This window comes from Takifugu rubripes, chromosome 10 (assembly GCF_901000725.2).
Source record: "Takifugu rubripes chromosome 10, fTakRub1.2, whole genome shotgun sequence".
Lineage (NCBI taxonomy): Eukaryota > Metazoa > Chordata > Actinopteri > Tetraodontiformes > Tetraodontidae > Takifugu > Takifugu rubripes.
This window is the reverse complement of record NC_042294.1, coordinates 3,758,209-3,775,003: the sequence shown is the minus strand read 5'-3', so window position 1 is coordinate 3,775,003 and position 16,795 is coordinate 3,758,209. Positions and strand designations below refer to the sequence as shown.

General features: G+C 44.2%; 1 protein-coding gene across 10 annotated transcripts in view; it reads right to left on the bottom strand.

Annotated features, from left to right (window-relative positions):
* The window catches only part of sema5a (sema domain, seven thrombospondin repeats (type 1 and type 1-like), transmembrane domain (TM) and short cytoplasmic domain, (semaphorin) 5A), a 91,955-nt gene that overhangs the window by 54,262 nt on the left and 20,898 nt on the right, over window positions 1-16,795 (bottom strand). For 8 of the 10 annotated variants that reach the window (XR_003889830.1, XR_003889829.1, XM_029842850.1 and 5 more), the window contains 4 exons: window positions 16,143-16,354; window positions 9,944-10,043; window positions 8,026-8,071; window positions 1,040-1,102 (listed from right to left, as the gene is read on the bottom strand). Coding sequence is in view for 8 of the 10 variants with exons in the window: in XM_029842850.1 (XP_029698710.1) it covers window positions 1,040-1,102; window positions 8,026-8,071; window positions 9,944-10,043; window positions 16,143-16,290 (357 nt within the window). In the remaining 2 variants the exon portion in view is untranslated. The remainder of the gene's footprint in view (window positions 1-1,039; window positions 1,103-8,025; window positions 8,072-9,943; window positions 10,044-16,142; window positions 16,355-16,795) is intronic. The other 2 variants (XM_029842851.1, XM_029842852.1) reach the window with 1 other exon arrangement.

Below are 16,795 nucleotides of genomic sequence, written 5' to 3'. Positions count from 1 at the left end.
GTCCTTTAATGTTATTCTTAGTCCACATCCCATTAGAGTCAGCAAAGAATTCAGCGCTCCCAGACACCAGCGGCTCTCTATAAATCCTGCTGGGCTGTCCGCGGCTATTTCAGATCACAGGAGGACGAGTGCACGACTCACTGGGAGCAGGGGTGGGCAGCCACCATCGGCTCATAGGAACTTCCTTGGTAGATGGGGAAGCGCTGTAAAACACGTTTTTCACCATTACAGTTGCTTAGACATGCAGAAGAACAAAGAGGGCGTGGCTAAAATCCTCTTTGTTTACTGTTTTAATAAAGCTGCTAATTAAAAGGAACTTAGAAGGCTTTAAAGCTGTGTATGAAAGTATCCTACCTGTTTTCACAGAGTCTTTCTGTTGTTTTGCTGCATTCTAAACAGAATCTGCCGCAATTAATTAGTTATTGGTCGGTGTAATGAACAACCTGTGTAGATCTCAACATCAGTGCTTTCATGCAAATTCAAATAGGAAGAAACACGTTAGATCTCCCCCAGTCTGGATCTGGTGTGGAATGGGCCAAAAAAAAAAAAAAAAAGCAAACACTGGACTCAGGTAAAAACTCAATGTCTGTGGTTTGCATATAGCCGGAGCAGCTGTCGGGGAAACACTACATGCCGACATATACGATAAACACAGCAACATCTGTTGGACATTCTTGCTAGCTTTATTTGATTTTATGATATTTTCTTGCTGCTGGTAGCTAAGAGGCTTCACAGTGTGCAAATGACAATATTAGCCTACTGATATTTGCCTTCATTTGCCTATCAGCAGTTCCATGGCGAAAGTGTAAATTGATAGAGCAAAATTAAAGTTCCCGTGCATTTATATTCAATTAACAGCTCTATATCAGTGCTTCACGACTTCTTTAAATACCCAAAAGTTCCATTAGTGGCTAAACAATCAAAAGAAACCAAGGAAGATGAGGGGAGATTGGAGGACCGGTCTAGACTTGTCCAGTTCATCACAGCCTGGTAAGAAGGGTGAGATTAAGGAATATTTTCAAGCATCACATAAACTCACCTCAGATTTTCCACGGCTAAAGCAGGCTCCCTTGGTGAACTCATCACAGTGCCACTCCGCCTCCTACAGTGAGAGATAAACAACACAAGGCTGCCAATAAACCATCCGGGAGACATACACATGGACCAGCCGCATGAGTGCTCCTCAGTAAAGTCCTGCAAATGCACACAATCCCTGGCTCCCAACTCAACAGCACAAACTTTTAAAGATCAATTTCAAGCAAGGTGACTCACTGTCACAGATAACTGCAGAATCAGCCTGAGAGCACCGTAGAAGGCTTCAAAACGTGTGTTTTTGAAGGCGAATGTGGGATGGGTTTGAGATGCCGTGTCACAGCCCGATGTATGAAAACAGGAAAATTTAAAGCTCCTGAAGTTATGTTTTCACTGTATTAGAGATCCCACCCCCACCACCCTCCACAGACAAACACTTTTGTTTAAATCATCCTAAACACAGGCACGTGATCTAATTAGTGGGCACTGGGAAGAAAACTGAAGTAGCAGGACCCAAGCAAATTTGATTTATGGTCGAGGGACCGGGGGACATTCCCAGAGAGATTTGTGTGTGAAATAAAACCCCAAACTGTGCAACTTTACATTTGACTACAGGAGGGAGAGGAATTTGATAAAACCTCAAAATGACCTTGTCCACAAGGGGACAAAACACAGCATTCTCTGATTTCTAATGTTTAATTTCAACATGACCTCTGGGGGAGCTTAATCATTGAACATCAGTTCTTTTCATCCAACTAGCCTTGGGACAGCCACTCACAGCCAGAATTAGCCGTCGCTGCCACTAGTCAGGGCAGGGAAAGGAATACTGACAAGACGGAAGATTCTACAAAAAAATACAATTATCCTGGGAACTTTTTCCACAAGGAACATTCTAGATAGTGTTCAGTAGCAAATGCTGTAGCTCTCTAAGGGATTATGTAGTAAATATCACCAACTGAAGGGAAATATTAGATTTCACCTTGGTGCTGGGATGTTTTATATGTTGGGACGAGATGAGAGAGGAAAGCCCCGCTCTTTGAGAACTCCTTTTATTCCCTGCGTGAGAAGGCTCCAAAAACTGTGGCATGTTTTACGACAGGGATTTTGCTTTTCTGCCTCAGCAGCCTTTGGTGATTTGGAAGCCACCCTGTATGTTTAAACTTGTATAAATGTACACATAGGCAGTAACATTAGGGAGATTAAAGGGAGGAGACAGCTAAGGGGTGTATTGAGGGAGGATAAAAGTGTTAATTGGAGCTGGCTACTCTTCTTTTCTCACCAGTGTGTGTGTGTGTGTGTGTGTGTGTGTGTGTGTGTGTGTGTGTGTGTGTGTGTGTGTGTGTGTTCATACAGCACTGCTCTCAGGGCACAACACGGCTCCAACTCACATCTGCATGAGCAGCGCAGCGCATCCAGCTGGCTAAATGTGGGATATGACTGAGTTCCTCTCATCACAGGAGGGGCCTGCTAGTAGCCCCAATCCCGACTCACTTGTGTTTAATGTAAAAAAATAAAAAAATAAATCAATCACAATATGCCATAAAGTTACAAGCAGAAGAAGAAGATATCTGAAGCCCGTAGGTGGGAGACGTGCTGGCATCACTGACTATTAAAGATTCCCTATACAGCTGCCCTGCCTCAAATTGCCCAGAGTACAGAGCAGAGTCACATGCATGCAGAAGAAAGTAGAAGAATCATTAAGAATCATTAAAAGCTCATTAACATGCTTCTGTTCAGCTGCTGTGATCCGAGGGCCAATCAGTCCCATGCGAAAATTTAATCATGAGGAGTCTGCAGTTTCTTCGCAATCCAGATAAAAGTGAGAGATAATCAAGGCTTACGGGACAAACCAAGAATACGAGACCATAACAGAAGACTGAGTGAGCAGAGAACACTTGCTCGAAAAAAAGGCTCTTGAAGAGCAATGTTAGAGTTGTTAGAGGATATTTATTGCTTCTTACATCTCATTCATCAAGGATGACAAAGCTGTTATAATAAAAGCTGTGAGAAAGGTCTCGGAATGATTCACAACAAAGCTTAGATATTTAATTAGAAGATACCTGGAAGAAAAGAAAAGAAAAAGAATCTTCCTGTTCATTGTTTGGTGCATACGAAGGTACCACTTAAGTATGCTGATGGAACATAAAATTATCAGCGTGAAATGAGACAAAGTTGAGATAAAGGAGTAGTTAAGATGCTTGTTTTACTAGAAAAGTGGGGCCCTGGCACCCACTGATAATAACCACAAGAAGGACGTGCGATTAAGCTGTAGAAATCCATGAGAAGGCAGAGAAAAAAGGACTTTCAAGAGATGTCCTGACCCTTAACACTGTCCTCTGTGATGGCTGCCGTCCTCCGAGAGGAACCGTTCACACTGAGGAGCTACTGTGAGTTTGAGGAGAGTGCAGGACACAGAGGGGGGTGGGCACAGGCGGAGAAGGACAACAACCGAATCAAAGACAAGGAATGGAAAATGAGAGCAGAAAGGGCTGGGAAGAAACAACAAAAGGAAGACCGACTTTGTAGTTAGTCAAAACAAAGGAGACAGTGTGGGCAGAGGGAAGGAGGAGAGAGTCAGGGGCTGAATTCTAACGGTGCTGATTTTAGACAAGACATTCAATGTATTTTGCATAAAGAAAGTCTGGAGAGTGCAATCACCGCTGACAGCTGTCTAGCTTCATGAAATGAGTGGCCACGTGCTTGGTAATAAAAGGGATCGCAGCCTGGGAGAGATAACCGGACAAATCCTGGTCGGGGGGAATTTAATCAGATTTAAAGATGATGAAGAAGCACAATATTTGATATTCAGACTCACCTCTGCTGACGAAAGCGGCTGAAAGTTCCAGTCGTTGATTGGGTCTTGACATAAAGTGAATATAAGTCACAGATGAAGGAGTCATGACCCTGCAACCTGTTGAATTCACAAAGCCTCTCCATCTCCCATCCTGCTGATGCCAATCAAACGTCGACGCTAACGGGGTCTCTCTAATGAACGCTGTTCCCTTTAATGAACAGCTCTTTCAGGAAGGCTTATGCTAGCCTCTGATTATCAGGCCTAATTGTCTGTCTGACTAAACACAATTACAATAGGCAGGCTCATGACACGAAGCACGGAAACTTCGGGAAATCAAAGAGAAATGGATTAACAGCATGCATGCTGGTGCCTCTTGCTGTCCGTTTGGCAGATTGCAGACAACATTGCTGTGCCAGTGTAGGAAAGGGGAAAGCTGGATCAAGCCTTGGCTATTTTTCTCCTCTTATATTCCGAACAATGCTGCTGATTCCTCTTGTCCAAACGCTTATTGACTAATGCCGTGCCTCAGTGTTTTTCTTTTGAAACTCGGTCTCTGAATTCCTGCTTTGATTAGGCGAAGGATAACGTGAGAGCATATCGAGCTCTTAAAAAGAATGTTTTATTTCAATTCGATCTTTCATTTGCACCTTGACTTTTTATATGGTGTGTTCAGTTCCTGACTTGTATGCCTGCAACTCAAATGCAACTCTCCTGGAACGGTTGTCCTCATAGAACGCGTGATTGTAAAGTAAGAAATCTCTTTTACATTCGCTTATTGACTACAGACATAATTCTATGGACTTGTGGATGGACATGTAATCAAAGCTCAGCTACAACAGCAGCCAATTTGGCCATTCATCAGAGCTGGCACCACAACACAAACACAAACACAATGTGAATACGGAAAGGCCAATTCTTTGTAGTGCACCATAGAAGGTGGAAAATGGCACCAGCAGTGGTCACCTGCCCAAAGCTGGCAGAGAACAAGAGACACGGGGATCAGCAGGAGGACACAGCTGAACAGATGGAAGATTCACCTGTAGATGAAGGAAGGATGCCATGCTCCGACAATGAAAATGACTCCAGTTGTGCATTTTGTGCGGTTAAATCCCTCACCTTCGTCTCTAAACTCAAGAGCCCGAGTTTGAAAGTGGAGCACAAAGAAGAGCATTAACCTTTTGTTCTTGACAGTGTTTTCCAGATCACTGAGAAGGAGGGTAGAGGTTGACAGCAAGAAGAAGTCCTTTTCTGGCCTTTTTTTTTACAGGGGAAAAAAAGAGATAATTTAAGCAGCCAATATTAGTTCCAATCAAGGCCACGAGGATGGCTGACTCAATGCCTGTCTCTTTCCTATTCATCCCTGGATTGCCTTTCAGTCTGAGGACTTGCTAGAAGGATGAGGAATAAGGAAAAACGCTCACACTTGTCCTTATGATTCTTGCCCTGTCACACTCCTCAGACAAAGCTTGTATGTCTCTCAAGGGTGACTGAACCATCGTTCCTCTAAATAAAATCCTTTTTTCAGAACTTCTGATGACGCGGTCTCCTTTTTGTTTTTTAAAGCATTCATCAAAGATAGTTCCACGCTACTGCTCTCCACAAACCAGTATTGTATTGCACGGCCTCACACCCTTCCAGGCACAACCTCCCTCTTAGTGCTGCCATCCAGGCAGCAAATCATTGCCACTGGGCATCAGCTGATGGAGCTTAATAGGGTAAAATCACAAAGACAAGGAGGTGTAACTTTGTTTTCCTTGTGTGGGAAAGAAAGAAAGATTCAGAAAAATCCCTGTGGTAAGGAATTGTTAAAACAGAAACAAAACACAGAGGACTTTTATTTTCTTTGTTTTGCTCTTGTAATTGTGTTTGGTCAGTCAGGAAGTGGATGTACCGGTAAATATGTGTAAACTTAATTGGAGGGGCTTTGGGATCTTCATATTATTAATGTATAGGATTTAATGGAATGGCAAATGGAAGGCGGATCGGAGCGGCATCCGCAGTGATGTGGGCGCTTAACCGATCCGTCGTGGTGAAGAAGGAGCTGAGCCGGAAGGCAAAGCTCTCGATTTACCGGTCGATCTACGTCCCAGTCCTCACCTATGGCCATCAATGCTGGGTGATGACCGAAAGAACGAGATCGCGGATACAAGCGGCTGAAATTAGTTTCCTCCGCAGGGTGGCTGGGCTCAGCCTTAGAGATAGGGTGAGAAGCTCGGACATCCGGGAGGGGCTCGGAGTAGAACCGCTGCTCGGGCATCTGGCTAGGATGCCTTCCGGACGCCTCCCTTTAGAGGTGTTTCGGACATGTCCCACCGGGAGGCGGCCTCGTGGCCAGCCCAGGACTAGGTGGAGAAATTACATCTCTCGCCTGGCTTGGGAGCGGCTGGGGGTTCCCCCAGAAGAGCTGATGGAAGTGGCCGGGGAGAAGGCTGTCTGGGCATCCCTCCTGAAGCTGCTGCCCCCGCAAAACGAAACGAAACGAAGCAAATGGAAGAATACTGCCTCAGCAACTGACCTTAACTTTCCCCTTAACCATCCCTCCCCCCGGTGTACTCATATGCAAAGCTAGGACTTGTGCAAGGGTTTGTGTTAAATTGGCTCCGGGCCTTGGCAGGGATTACCAACTTCTATTCTCTTACGAGGAGATGTCTCGGAGAAGAGAGGTTGATTGGGTCAGCAGAAGCTGATGCTGCAGCCCACACCGAGCGCGGGATGAAATAAAGACGGAGGAATGATTGGGTTTGAGGATGGGGCAGAGCATCTACAGATGAAGCATCTACGTCCCAGTGAGCATTTACAAAAGCCTGGCTCGGCATGAATCCGCATCTTGCTCCGTGGGAGGGGGGCTCTCTTTTTTCATCATTTGCTCTGTCTAATTCCTTCCTGTTTGCTTTCTACACATTCACTATTGTGACCTTTTTTTCTCTCCATTTTCTTGTTCCAGGCACATTGATATCAAGACAACTCATTTCATTTCAACCCATATTCCATCCATTTGTTCTGGCTCTAACCTCTCCCTCGTCAACCATGCCCCTCAGTTTTGAAGGCGTAAGCAGTGAGCCCTCGTCACCAAAGGAACCTAGCTGCTTCTGTTCAGGAGTAAAGCCACGTGAACGTATGTTAACTCAGTGTGTCAAAACCCCCCAACATCTGTATCACCAGGGATCTGGCTGTGGAGGCCTGTGCAAGTGAAAGAAAGAAGGCAAAAGAGGAGAGGGGAACAACACTAGAAGGAAAACATGGGAATGTCGGAATGCACAATAACAGTTGCCATGAGATGGGAATTTACCATGGAACGTGAAATGTCATACAGCATGCACGCATGTAATGAGATCGTCATTGCAGCGTGTCAGTGTGAGAGATTGCCTGCCCCCCCCCCCCCCCCCCCCCCCCCCACACACACACACACACCTGGGGCTAATACCACCTGAATTCCCACCAGGCCACACAGCGTTGTGATACAAGAGCCTCCACCAAGTCAAGGAATTTGTTAAAAAAAAAATGTTTACAATGTATTTAAATCAGGCAGATGATGTATTATGTATTGGTGGGGGTATGGGGGTCTGAATTTTTCCCTCAGAAAATATGCTAAAATGAGTCTAGACCTCGTTGCCCATCTCCTTCTCATAGCTTCTCTTCTTTTGCACCAAGATCAAACTAAAAAGTGAACCTGTAGAGACGAAATAAAGTCTGCAAAGATTCCTGGGAATTTGAAAAGTCCTGCACCCTACTGGGGACATACTGCAGGGAAAGATTTGGTTTGGGAACAATTTTTCACCTGACAATTTCATTGGAAACAAAATGAAAATAGGTAGTGGAAAAGAGGCTAATTTCTTTGGTTTTAGGTCCCAAATGTGTATTATTGACCGAACCAATGACATGCAGCACAAAGTTGATGGAACAACAAGGGAAGAAAGGTTGATTTTCAAAATAAAACACCCCATTTTTGACCAGATTGAGGAAAACTATTTTATTTAGTCCCATGGATAATAAACTACTGTAAATTTTGGGTGTGGTGCATATGGAGAGGCGATGGACACACATTTGAACCCATATATGGAGTCAATCAGTTGATCAGATCAGCCAGGACATTCAGATGCTAGGTCTTTGCAGACACTACTCCAAGCGAGTACACACTCAGACACGCTCACACATGAGGTGAGAACAAACAGGCCAAGCCCGTGATAACTGAAACTCACCTGGATCAGTGTCAGGTCTTCCAGATTGAGCCTGAAGAGGTGATTTCTGTAAAACCAAAAGACGGAAGTGACCAAAAGGGAAAAACCTCCTGGGGAGACATTTAAAGCTTTTTCTCAACAGGCTTTTATCTTTGTGTTTTTTGAAGTTGGATCGTCTTAAAAATGGACTTGGCAAAAGAGATGTGCACAAAGGTCTTTTACTCCCAAAGTGCAGTTGAATCGCTGAATAATAACAGGGATAATCACAATGATGCTAGCTGTGGCTAATGTACAGTCGCCTTAAGCTGTGGCCTAGTCGCACTGGAGTTATGACGCGAGGCAGTTATCAGATTTCACACATTTTGTTAGCCACAAAAGAACCCATCCCCCCTCCATATCTATTAAACATGAGCACACAAATCCTACAAAGGCTACGGTGTCAATCGGTAGAGTTCCCCTGCAGGGCTGCTCTCCAGCCAGCTTCCAAACCTCTGCCCGCTTTGAAGTGAAACCCTTCACTCCAAGCAAAAGAGGGCCGTGGGTGGAGGGGTGTAGAAGGATAGACTGGGCTGCACCTGGGTTGGTGGAGCTCAATGTAGATGAAAAAAATGGGCTGAAATATTCTACAGTATTCTACTCCCTCCTGAAGATAGGGAGGGGGCAGAAAGAGTGGCATTTCAAAGTCAGTTAACAAAATCCGGGTGTGACAAATGTCCTTTACTGACAATCCTTCAAATATGATATCCCCTTTCTTGGGGACTATTTAGTGCCTGGGACCATTATCTCATTGATTAAAGCCCATTTTGTAGCTGGAGCCTGAATAACCTAAAAATTTTGTCTAAATTCACAAATTCTCTTCTTTTATTTATTAGTGATATTTGTGCTCTTTAAGCTATCGAAGACTCCTCAGCGTGCAGTTCCCTATAAATCCATAAAAAAACAGCATTAGTGTACCGTATGTCTGCACATGGAGACCATTTCTGAGGCATTGCTTAAAACTGCAGCTAATTGATGATAAAGAACTAGCATATTTTCCTACAAAAAGCAATAATTTTGAAAGACCAAGTACCGTTTTCTTCCCCTGATATACCCTTTCAGAAACTCTTTCAGCATTTTGCCTCCACTTCTACAAATACTCCATCCATCTCTAAGAGGCAGCCCGCTGGCTGGGTCTCCCTGCAACCATGGCCCTCCTTGTTTTACTGTATTGATATTTGCATCGACCCCTCTCTCTTTCCATTATCACTCACGCTTGTGCGCCTGTCTCCTGCCATCCACATAACCACTAGCCTTTCACAGTTAGACACCCAACAGCTGGCAGCAAGAATTGAACTAAATCTCCTTTTTGACTGATTGATTTATTTTTGGTGCTCAGACACATTTGGCTGGAGCTGAAGATTGCAGCAAGAAATGCTGCGATACTTTTGTATATTACATTACATTTAGCCATCTGAGTTTTGTTAGCTTCTGGTGGATTCCCTTCCATTGACCTTTAATCGACTTAAACCTAGACCTACACACTTTCCCTAATTAGCCTTTTTCCATCTAGGTTCCTAGAGTGCATTAGTGAATTCCCTGGACTGCCTGAGCTGTTGTTTCTTCTTGTGCATCCCTGTTATCTCATGTTGACAACATGGAGAGCCTCTTTGTATTGACCTGCAAGCTATTAAGAGGAGTGTGGCGTGTAGTGCATGTGCATGTTTGTATGCTGCAGAAAATATACGCTCCTGATTGAGTGGACAAAACCCCCCACAATTTTCTATAGCATAATTTTTCTCTGTGGAAGAAAAAATATTGATCATTCCTGACACAGTGCATCAAAAGAGAGTGATTAAAATGGCTATGAATGGTTGGTCAACAAAAGCAGGACCAGGAGTGGGGGTGGTTGAAGACAGCAACACAGAGACAAGACATGAGGACAAGCAGACGTGGCTTTTACCTGGCACCGACGATCAGTTCATTCTGCCCTGGGTCAAAGGTCAGCTGGGAGTAATCGACCGTGCCTTCTGCTTTGAACCTGAAAATCCACGACTCCATCTCTGCCACAGACAACACAGGACACGGCAACAGTCAGCCAATCAGAGCGCACAGTTTATGACAGTGATACTGATGAATCATCTATGTTTAAAGGACCGTAAAACTCTCAAAACACCCAGATGGTTTGATTTACCGTTGCGGTGTCTCTTCTTTGTTCTGCCTTTTTTTCTCTCTCTCATTCTGACATAAAATCTTAAGAAAGCAGCAGGAGTACAATTGAAGTCAGAAGGACAGTAACTCCACCCAGTTGGCAGACGAGACAGCCACAACCACACACCAGTAAAGGCCAGCTGAAGTCACTACAGTTGTTTGAACATTTATTACATCCAAACATGATGTGGATTCTTACAAACTAGGCAAATTGCTGCTATTTATTCACAGGAGGAAGATAAAATGTGAGTGTGAGTGAACAGAGTTTTGACTGTTTGGAAATTTACAACCAGTAATAACCAATCTCCTGTAGGTATTTTGCATATTTAACTTCTTTTAAAGACATTCTTTGCTGATTTACTTGAAACAAAACAGTGAAAATTATCTTCCATTGAGTGGATGAATCATGAATGAAGGACTTTCATGGAAGGAAACAGACACTGACATGGAATCCACTACAGGTCGGATGTCGCAGCACCCAGCCTATTAAACTCCGACCCATCAAATCACAGAGACACTGGTAGCTGCAGAAGGCTAATAGCTGCCGGCTCATCCCAAGCATGAACAGAAAAAATACTTTTGCTTCTTAGAGCGAAACACATGTATATTTGAAGTCTGCATAGATGCAACTGTGTGCAAATTAAGGACAAAAAAAGAACACCAATTGACTTTTTACAAAACAGTTACCAGGGAGCTTTTCTGTCAGAGCCACAATAGAAGCTGAAGACAGCTTGAATTCTCTTCACACAAAACTTCATCTGCCTCTTCAGACGCACCTGTCAGACAGAGCTTTAAATGAAAGAGTGCCGTCTGTGCCGCATCAAAAAAAGAAAAAACATCCTTTCAGTTTCGGTGACTAACGTGGGATTTCTGAGTGTCGCACAACTGTTGACAAGCCAAGCACGAGAAAAAGGCACTTCCAAAGAACATCTGGCTCCTCTGGCTCACGTAGGGGGAGAACGCTGGCTCTCCAAACAAAACAACATCACCTGCTGCGAGACGGCACCGCTGTACGCAGAGCCGCACTAGCATGTTCACTTTCAACTCTCCAGTGACAGCACGAGACAGATCGCAATGAAGAAGTGCCACGTTCTACATGCATTTTCATTACCCGCAGTGAAATAAAGAGAGATCAGAACCGGCCTCATGCAACAGGAAATAATTTGGAGTCATGGCTGCTGCTCTGTTCTGATGGGAGACACAAAATTTTACATCCTTTGACGCCACTGTGGGTTTTCTTTGTCTCTTCACACCACTGAGAGCATCTCTGGAATACAAATGTTGCCATGACACCCCCCGAGAGAAGCCGGCGCTTGACGAACCAAGCTAGCCCCCATAAATTTTCCCAATTCGCCGGGGGAGGCTCTCTAACGGGGTGATGAAGTGTATGCCCCAGGATGTTTGTGAGTGTGTAGCAAGACAGGAGACATGATATGGTATTTTTTGGGAAGGGGGCAAAAGGGGTTTTAATCTTACACAACAGCACTGGAGGGATTTATGGCACTTTTGTGATGAAGCCAAGGACCCCATAAAGTCCAACCCTGTTCACACCCATGAGCATTAATTCTGGAACAAACTCTAATAAATGGGACTTTTCATAAATAAAACATATTTTTCATAAATAAGACAGTGGGATCACAGTAGAGGCTAATAACACCGGTTTAAACAGTGATTTCAGGAATCACTGTGTGTTGACACAGAGGGACACCAAGGCCGGGCTTCCATCTGACAGGGACTCATATCCAGGGTGTCTCCAGAAATTGCAACAGAGTGGGTTCCTCTCCCATCTAAAAGGACATGTAGTGTGTCCCTGCACACCGATCTCCAGGATTGAGGGCTCAGTTGATTGTAATTAGTTATGCTGTCACAAAAAACTGCAGTGAAATGCCAATGTGGGTGGGGGGTTGTTGATCCGACTGTGCAGTTACTGGTTTCTGTACAAGGTCCTGCTCTATGTGAACTTATCAAATGATAACAAGTCAATGATGTTGTGGTGCATTACATGTTTGTGATTTGAGCCAACAAAGTTGATGCTTGCTGATCAATGATGTCCCATGAATGATGGTCCTTTAATAGTCACCACCACCGTAGGTCCATCCCCCCCACAACATGCAAGAGAAAAAGGCGGTGGCAGCGGCGGATCTACCGGTGTCCGAACTGCTGGGCTGGCAACAACGGCAACACATGGAAGCGATTCACAGAAGCGAATGCTCTCCCTGTATCCAGAACAAGGCAGCAGGCGTTCACTTAAAGGAGGAGCCAATCCCCTCTAAATGTAGCCTTGTGCTGCTGGGCAGCAGAAAGAATGGCAACTATTCATCTCGGCTGATGTGGGAAACGATTTCCCCCGGTGGTTAAAAACCACCTGTCTTGTTAAAAAAGTCTTAAGCGACAAAGAAAAAGTTAGTTAAGAACTTTGGATCTACTCTCTGCTAGAAAGGTTTCCTGTCCGTTAATGTTATTTTGAGAAAAAAACCTACATTTTGCAGTTGAAAGTCTTCTGACTCAAATTACCGGGACAGTGTGGCTGCCCCCTGGGGAGTGAGAGTATCATAACAACCACCATGAATAATCAATAAAAATTTAAATCTAATTTGTACTTATAAGCAGGGGCCGGTGGTCCGAAGGTTGGAAAAACAGACACAATCCATTACAACGAGCTGACCCAATCTCTCCGGGCCACTAGACAAGTGAGGATGAATTCTGCATGTGGAAATGACACATGAGACCGCAACAGCAGCAGCCAAATGAAAAACATCCCAAAATACAGATGGGCCCTGGCCGTGCCATCAGCAGCCAGTGGTCCATTCAAATAACACATGGCTACCAGGGCTGTCCTTGGCCATGCAGCGAGCAGAGGTGGTGTATGAATCGGAGCTTGAATCTGAAAACATTGCTCCAAACAGCCCAATAAAATGACCTTTAAGCCCCCCCCCTTGTGCTGTGTTCAGGGATGTTTAATGTTGAGCCTGGTGTGTGGCTGTAAAACAATTCTGCTGGTTCCAGTCCTCCGAGAAACACACCCTGGGGTTGGTCCTTGAAGGCATCATTTATGGTTTATAACCTTTAAAAGCCTCAATGTTTTCACCCAAGAGGATTCACAACAAATGCAACTATTTTTTTTTAATCCAGAATGCGTCACGGGCTGCAGACTATGATAACATTCACCCAGACACATGTCTTCTATGAGAATAACAGAAATATCTGCAAAAATATGGACATAGATCACACGCATTTACACTTGGCCCCCGCTGAAGCTGCATTTATGTCTATTTTAGTCATTGTAGATTGAAAGTAAACATTTAAAACACAGCTGCTGGAGTGCAGAGTGCACTTTCTTCCTCAAACCCCACATTTCTTCCATAAAAGCGTTCTTTTGGACTGCAACCCTCTTGCGCCACAGCGCCAGTGTTGGGCCAATCTGGGGTCAGATGAATGTGGACTCCCTTTCGCTAACGGGTCACCACTGAGGAAGAAAGCTGGAACTTGACCGGAGAGATCTTTGCCACGACACATCTGTAACTATTCTTTAACTCACAACTGTTCACTTTTAGTTGAAGTAAAGGAGGAAATAAACAATTTTACAATGATAAATGTGTGCAGAAATAGTTAATTTCCTGTATTATGTACATCAATTTACTCAGGATTTCAGCATCTGTTTTGTCCCTTAAATCTAATAAAAAGCCAAATATTAAATTTCAATTACCAAAAGGATAAACTTCTGTGTGCAACTACCCCAACAGCAATATATAACTCAAACAGCTCCAACAAGCAAAGCCTATATTAAAAACCAATTTATTACAACTTGGCTATTCTGCAGAGGGGTCGCGTAAGATGGGAAAGGCTGTAAATTCCATCACAACCCCGACCCAAATGAAATAACTCACTTTGTTGACACGATATGATTAATCTTGCCTGGTACTTGCCTAAGAAATGTAAAGGAGACATGTGATTAAAAGTATTCAAGTGAGGGCAGCTCTGATGTGAATTTGCTCTGCAGCTGATTACATCATTCTTGAAGTAATTTCAGACCTCCCTAGAATTTGTGTCGCCTCTCATTATTTAGCCAATTTGGTGCCATTATTTCTTTCTTTCAATTGGATTAAAGCTCCAAAACACTAGCAGGGTTGCAGAAACTGACATTGGGTCCACAAACAGATCAGATTTGAGAGGAGTGGCAGTGTTGGTGAGCGATGGGGGTGTCTTTAATGTGTTTGTAGTCCTCCCAGTTCACACTGAATGGAGCCAAAGCAGCCTCCCTCTGCACATTCTTCCCAACCAGGGATTACACTAGGCCATGTTCCACAGAGAGCAGACACTCACGAAGAAGGATGATAAAAGGTTTAACTAGAGTTTACTCTTCTTTCCTGCTCTCTACACACACGGTAATAAGTTTATTATTCTAGGAATTTGAAACAGTACTCAGAAAATAAACAAGGTGTAATGATGAATGCAGAGGTAAAAGAATTTAATATGTGTGCTCCCTCCCCAAATGATGGGATATTTTAGAGCAGGGCACAAAAAAGGCGATGGACTGAAAGCAGACTGGAGGAAATATTTACACTGCTGGCATGATGGGACGCCACTGACTGTAAATTTAATCTTGTAATCTCCTCCGGGCAACACCCAAGGCAACGCAAGATGGAAAAGTTGCTCAGTGAAGCAGCCAGAGAGAAGATTTGAAAAAGCAGATTTATCATATTGAATTTCACGGCTCTGGTAAAACCTGCAACAACTTTTCAAACTTGCAGGCACTTCCTGCAAACCGCCACGTTGTCATGACCAATCAAAGCAAGCTGGACCTCTATCCCCATTTTCATTAAAGCTGCCCTATTTTAAACGCGTAGTTCCAGCAGCATAATGGGTCATTGTGGTTGCGTTAAAGGGGACAAACCCACTGACGGCAGCTCTCCCGCCGGCTGCTGCATGATGGTCGGGAATGGGATTACTTAACTGTGCGTTCGGTCATCATCAGTGCACTCCACTGCTGCCGAGTGCTGACCTCATTTATAAATGAAATGACAATAGCTGTCAAGGAAACAAAATGAGCAAAGCTGGATTTATGGTTACGCGTCAGCAGTACGTGGAGCCCCGCACCATAACTTATGCGCGCACCAAGCAACCGGTAATAAACGACCAATGCTTGTTCTCTACATCTGCAGTCTGCGTGTGTCGATGTAGCCACGCTGCTGCTTTACCGTGGCCAGACAGTCGGTTCAACTTTGTTTTCTTTATTTTGTCTTGAGTTGACGATAACAACAATTAAATCTGATGAGTGGTTTGTAAAAACGGCAAGTAGTAATTCAAGGCAGCAGGGAGAGTTTCTGCTTTATGTCTCCAGGAAAGGAAATTCGACAGTATGTGTTTCTGTTTTAAGCTGTGTGTGCTAACATGGTTGCTAATGCTAAATTTGATAATTGTTTACTGTTGGTCTTTATAGCACTGCTGAGAATGTTGCTTCCTCTGACTATTACCATGACTAATACCATTAAAAAACAAAACAAAACATTGGATCCATAAGACAAGGATCCATAAGACAAGCACTTTCTTTGAGCTCCATGTTCTCCAAATGTATCCCTCAAAACATAAGATCAGCTAAGGTCTCCAGTTGACTTTCCCAACCAAAATCACATATTCATCAGGTCAGAGCAAATGCTATGATTAGGTTCGTTGGCACGTGCCATTTCAGCAGACACCCCAAGGAAACAGCAGAGAAGCTGTACGCTTGCACTGCACAAGAGTCTTGTGGAAAGTAGATCATATGGATGGTGGAAATCAAGTGATTAAAGTGAGATAATGGAACGGAGACCCTAAATGGGAAATGTACGTGAGAAAGACCATAAATAATTACACACAGCCGGAGAGTTGATGCAATTATGGAAGGAAATAGAAAACTTAATGAATTGGATCAAAAAGCCCATTCCGCCGAATGTGTTTCTGCAAACACTGACCTGAGTGTGGGACGACTGGGTGCTCTGTCTTGTGACAGGGCGACTCGGGTAGCAAAACTGGGCCTCTCCTGCTGGCAACGCCAGCGGGCCACAGCACCAGCACGCACTGCAGCAGCAGCAGCGCATGCTGGCTCACAGGGCGTCCCATGGGAGCCTGCGATTGGCTGGCTTCCCCTCAGGCCTCAGAGACCAAGAGCATCAGAGAGACACGCCTGAAAACAAAAGACAGAAATGTACACGTTGTAGCCCAAAAAATAGGTATTGTACAATACAACAGAGTCACTTGGGACTGAAATTTATAGAAAGAGGGAAGAGAACATGTGGGAATGGGTTCTAAGGCAACAGCCAGCTTTTGTCGACAACCAGACCTCCCTTACCTCTGACCCCCTGCACATGAATCACACATGTTCCTGTATTAACTCCCACACATGCCTGTCATCCACTATTTGAATTATGTGTCCTCTGTGCATGTCTTTCTGCAGGAGAACTCATCGTGTGGAAAATGAAGTGCTCTGTGGGCGCTCAATGTGGTATTAATATTTAGGACCTTTTTATTCGTGGGAATATATTATTTCATTAAGAGTCCTCACAAGGATACAAGCACAAATGTGTGTTTGCGTTTGAAGGTATGGAGGTGAACTCCTTGTGTTAAT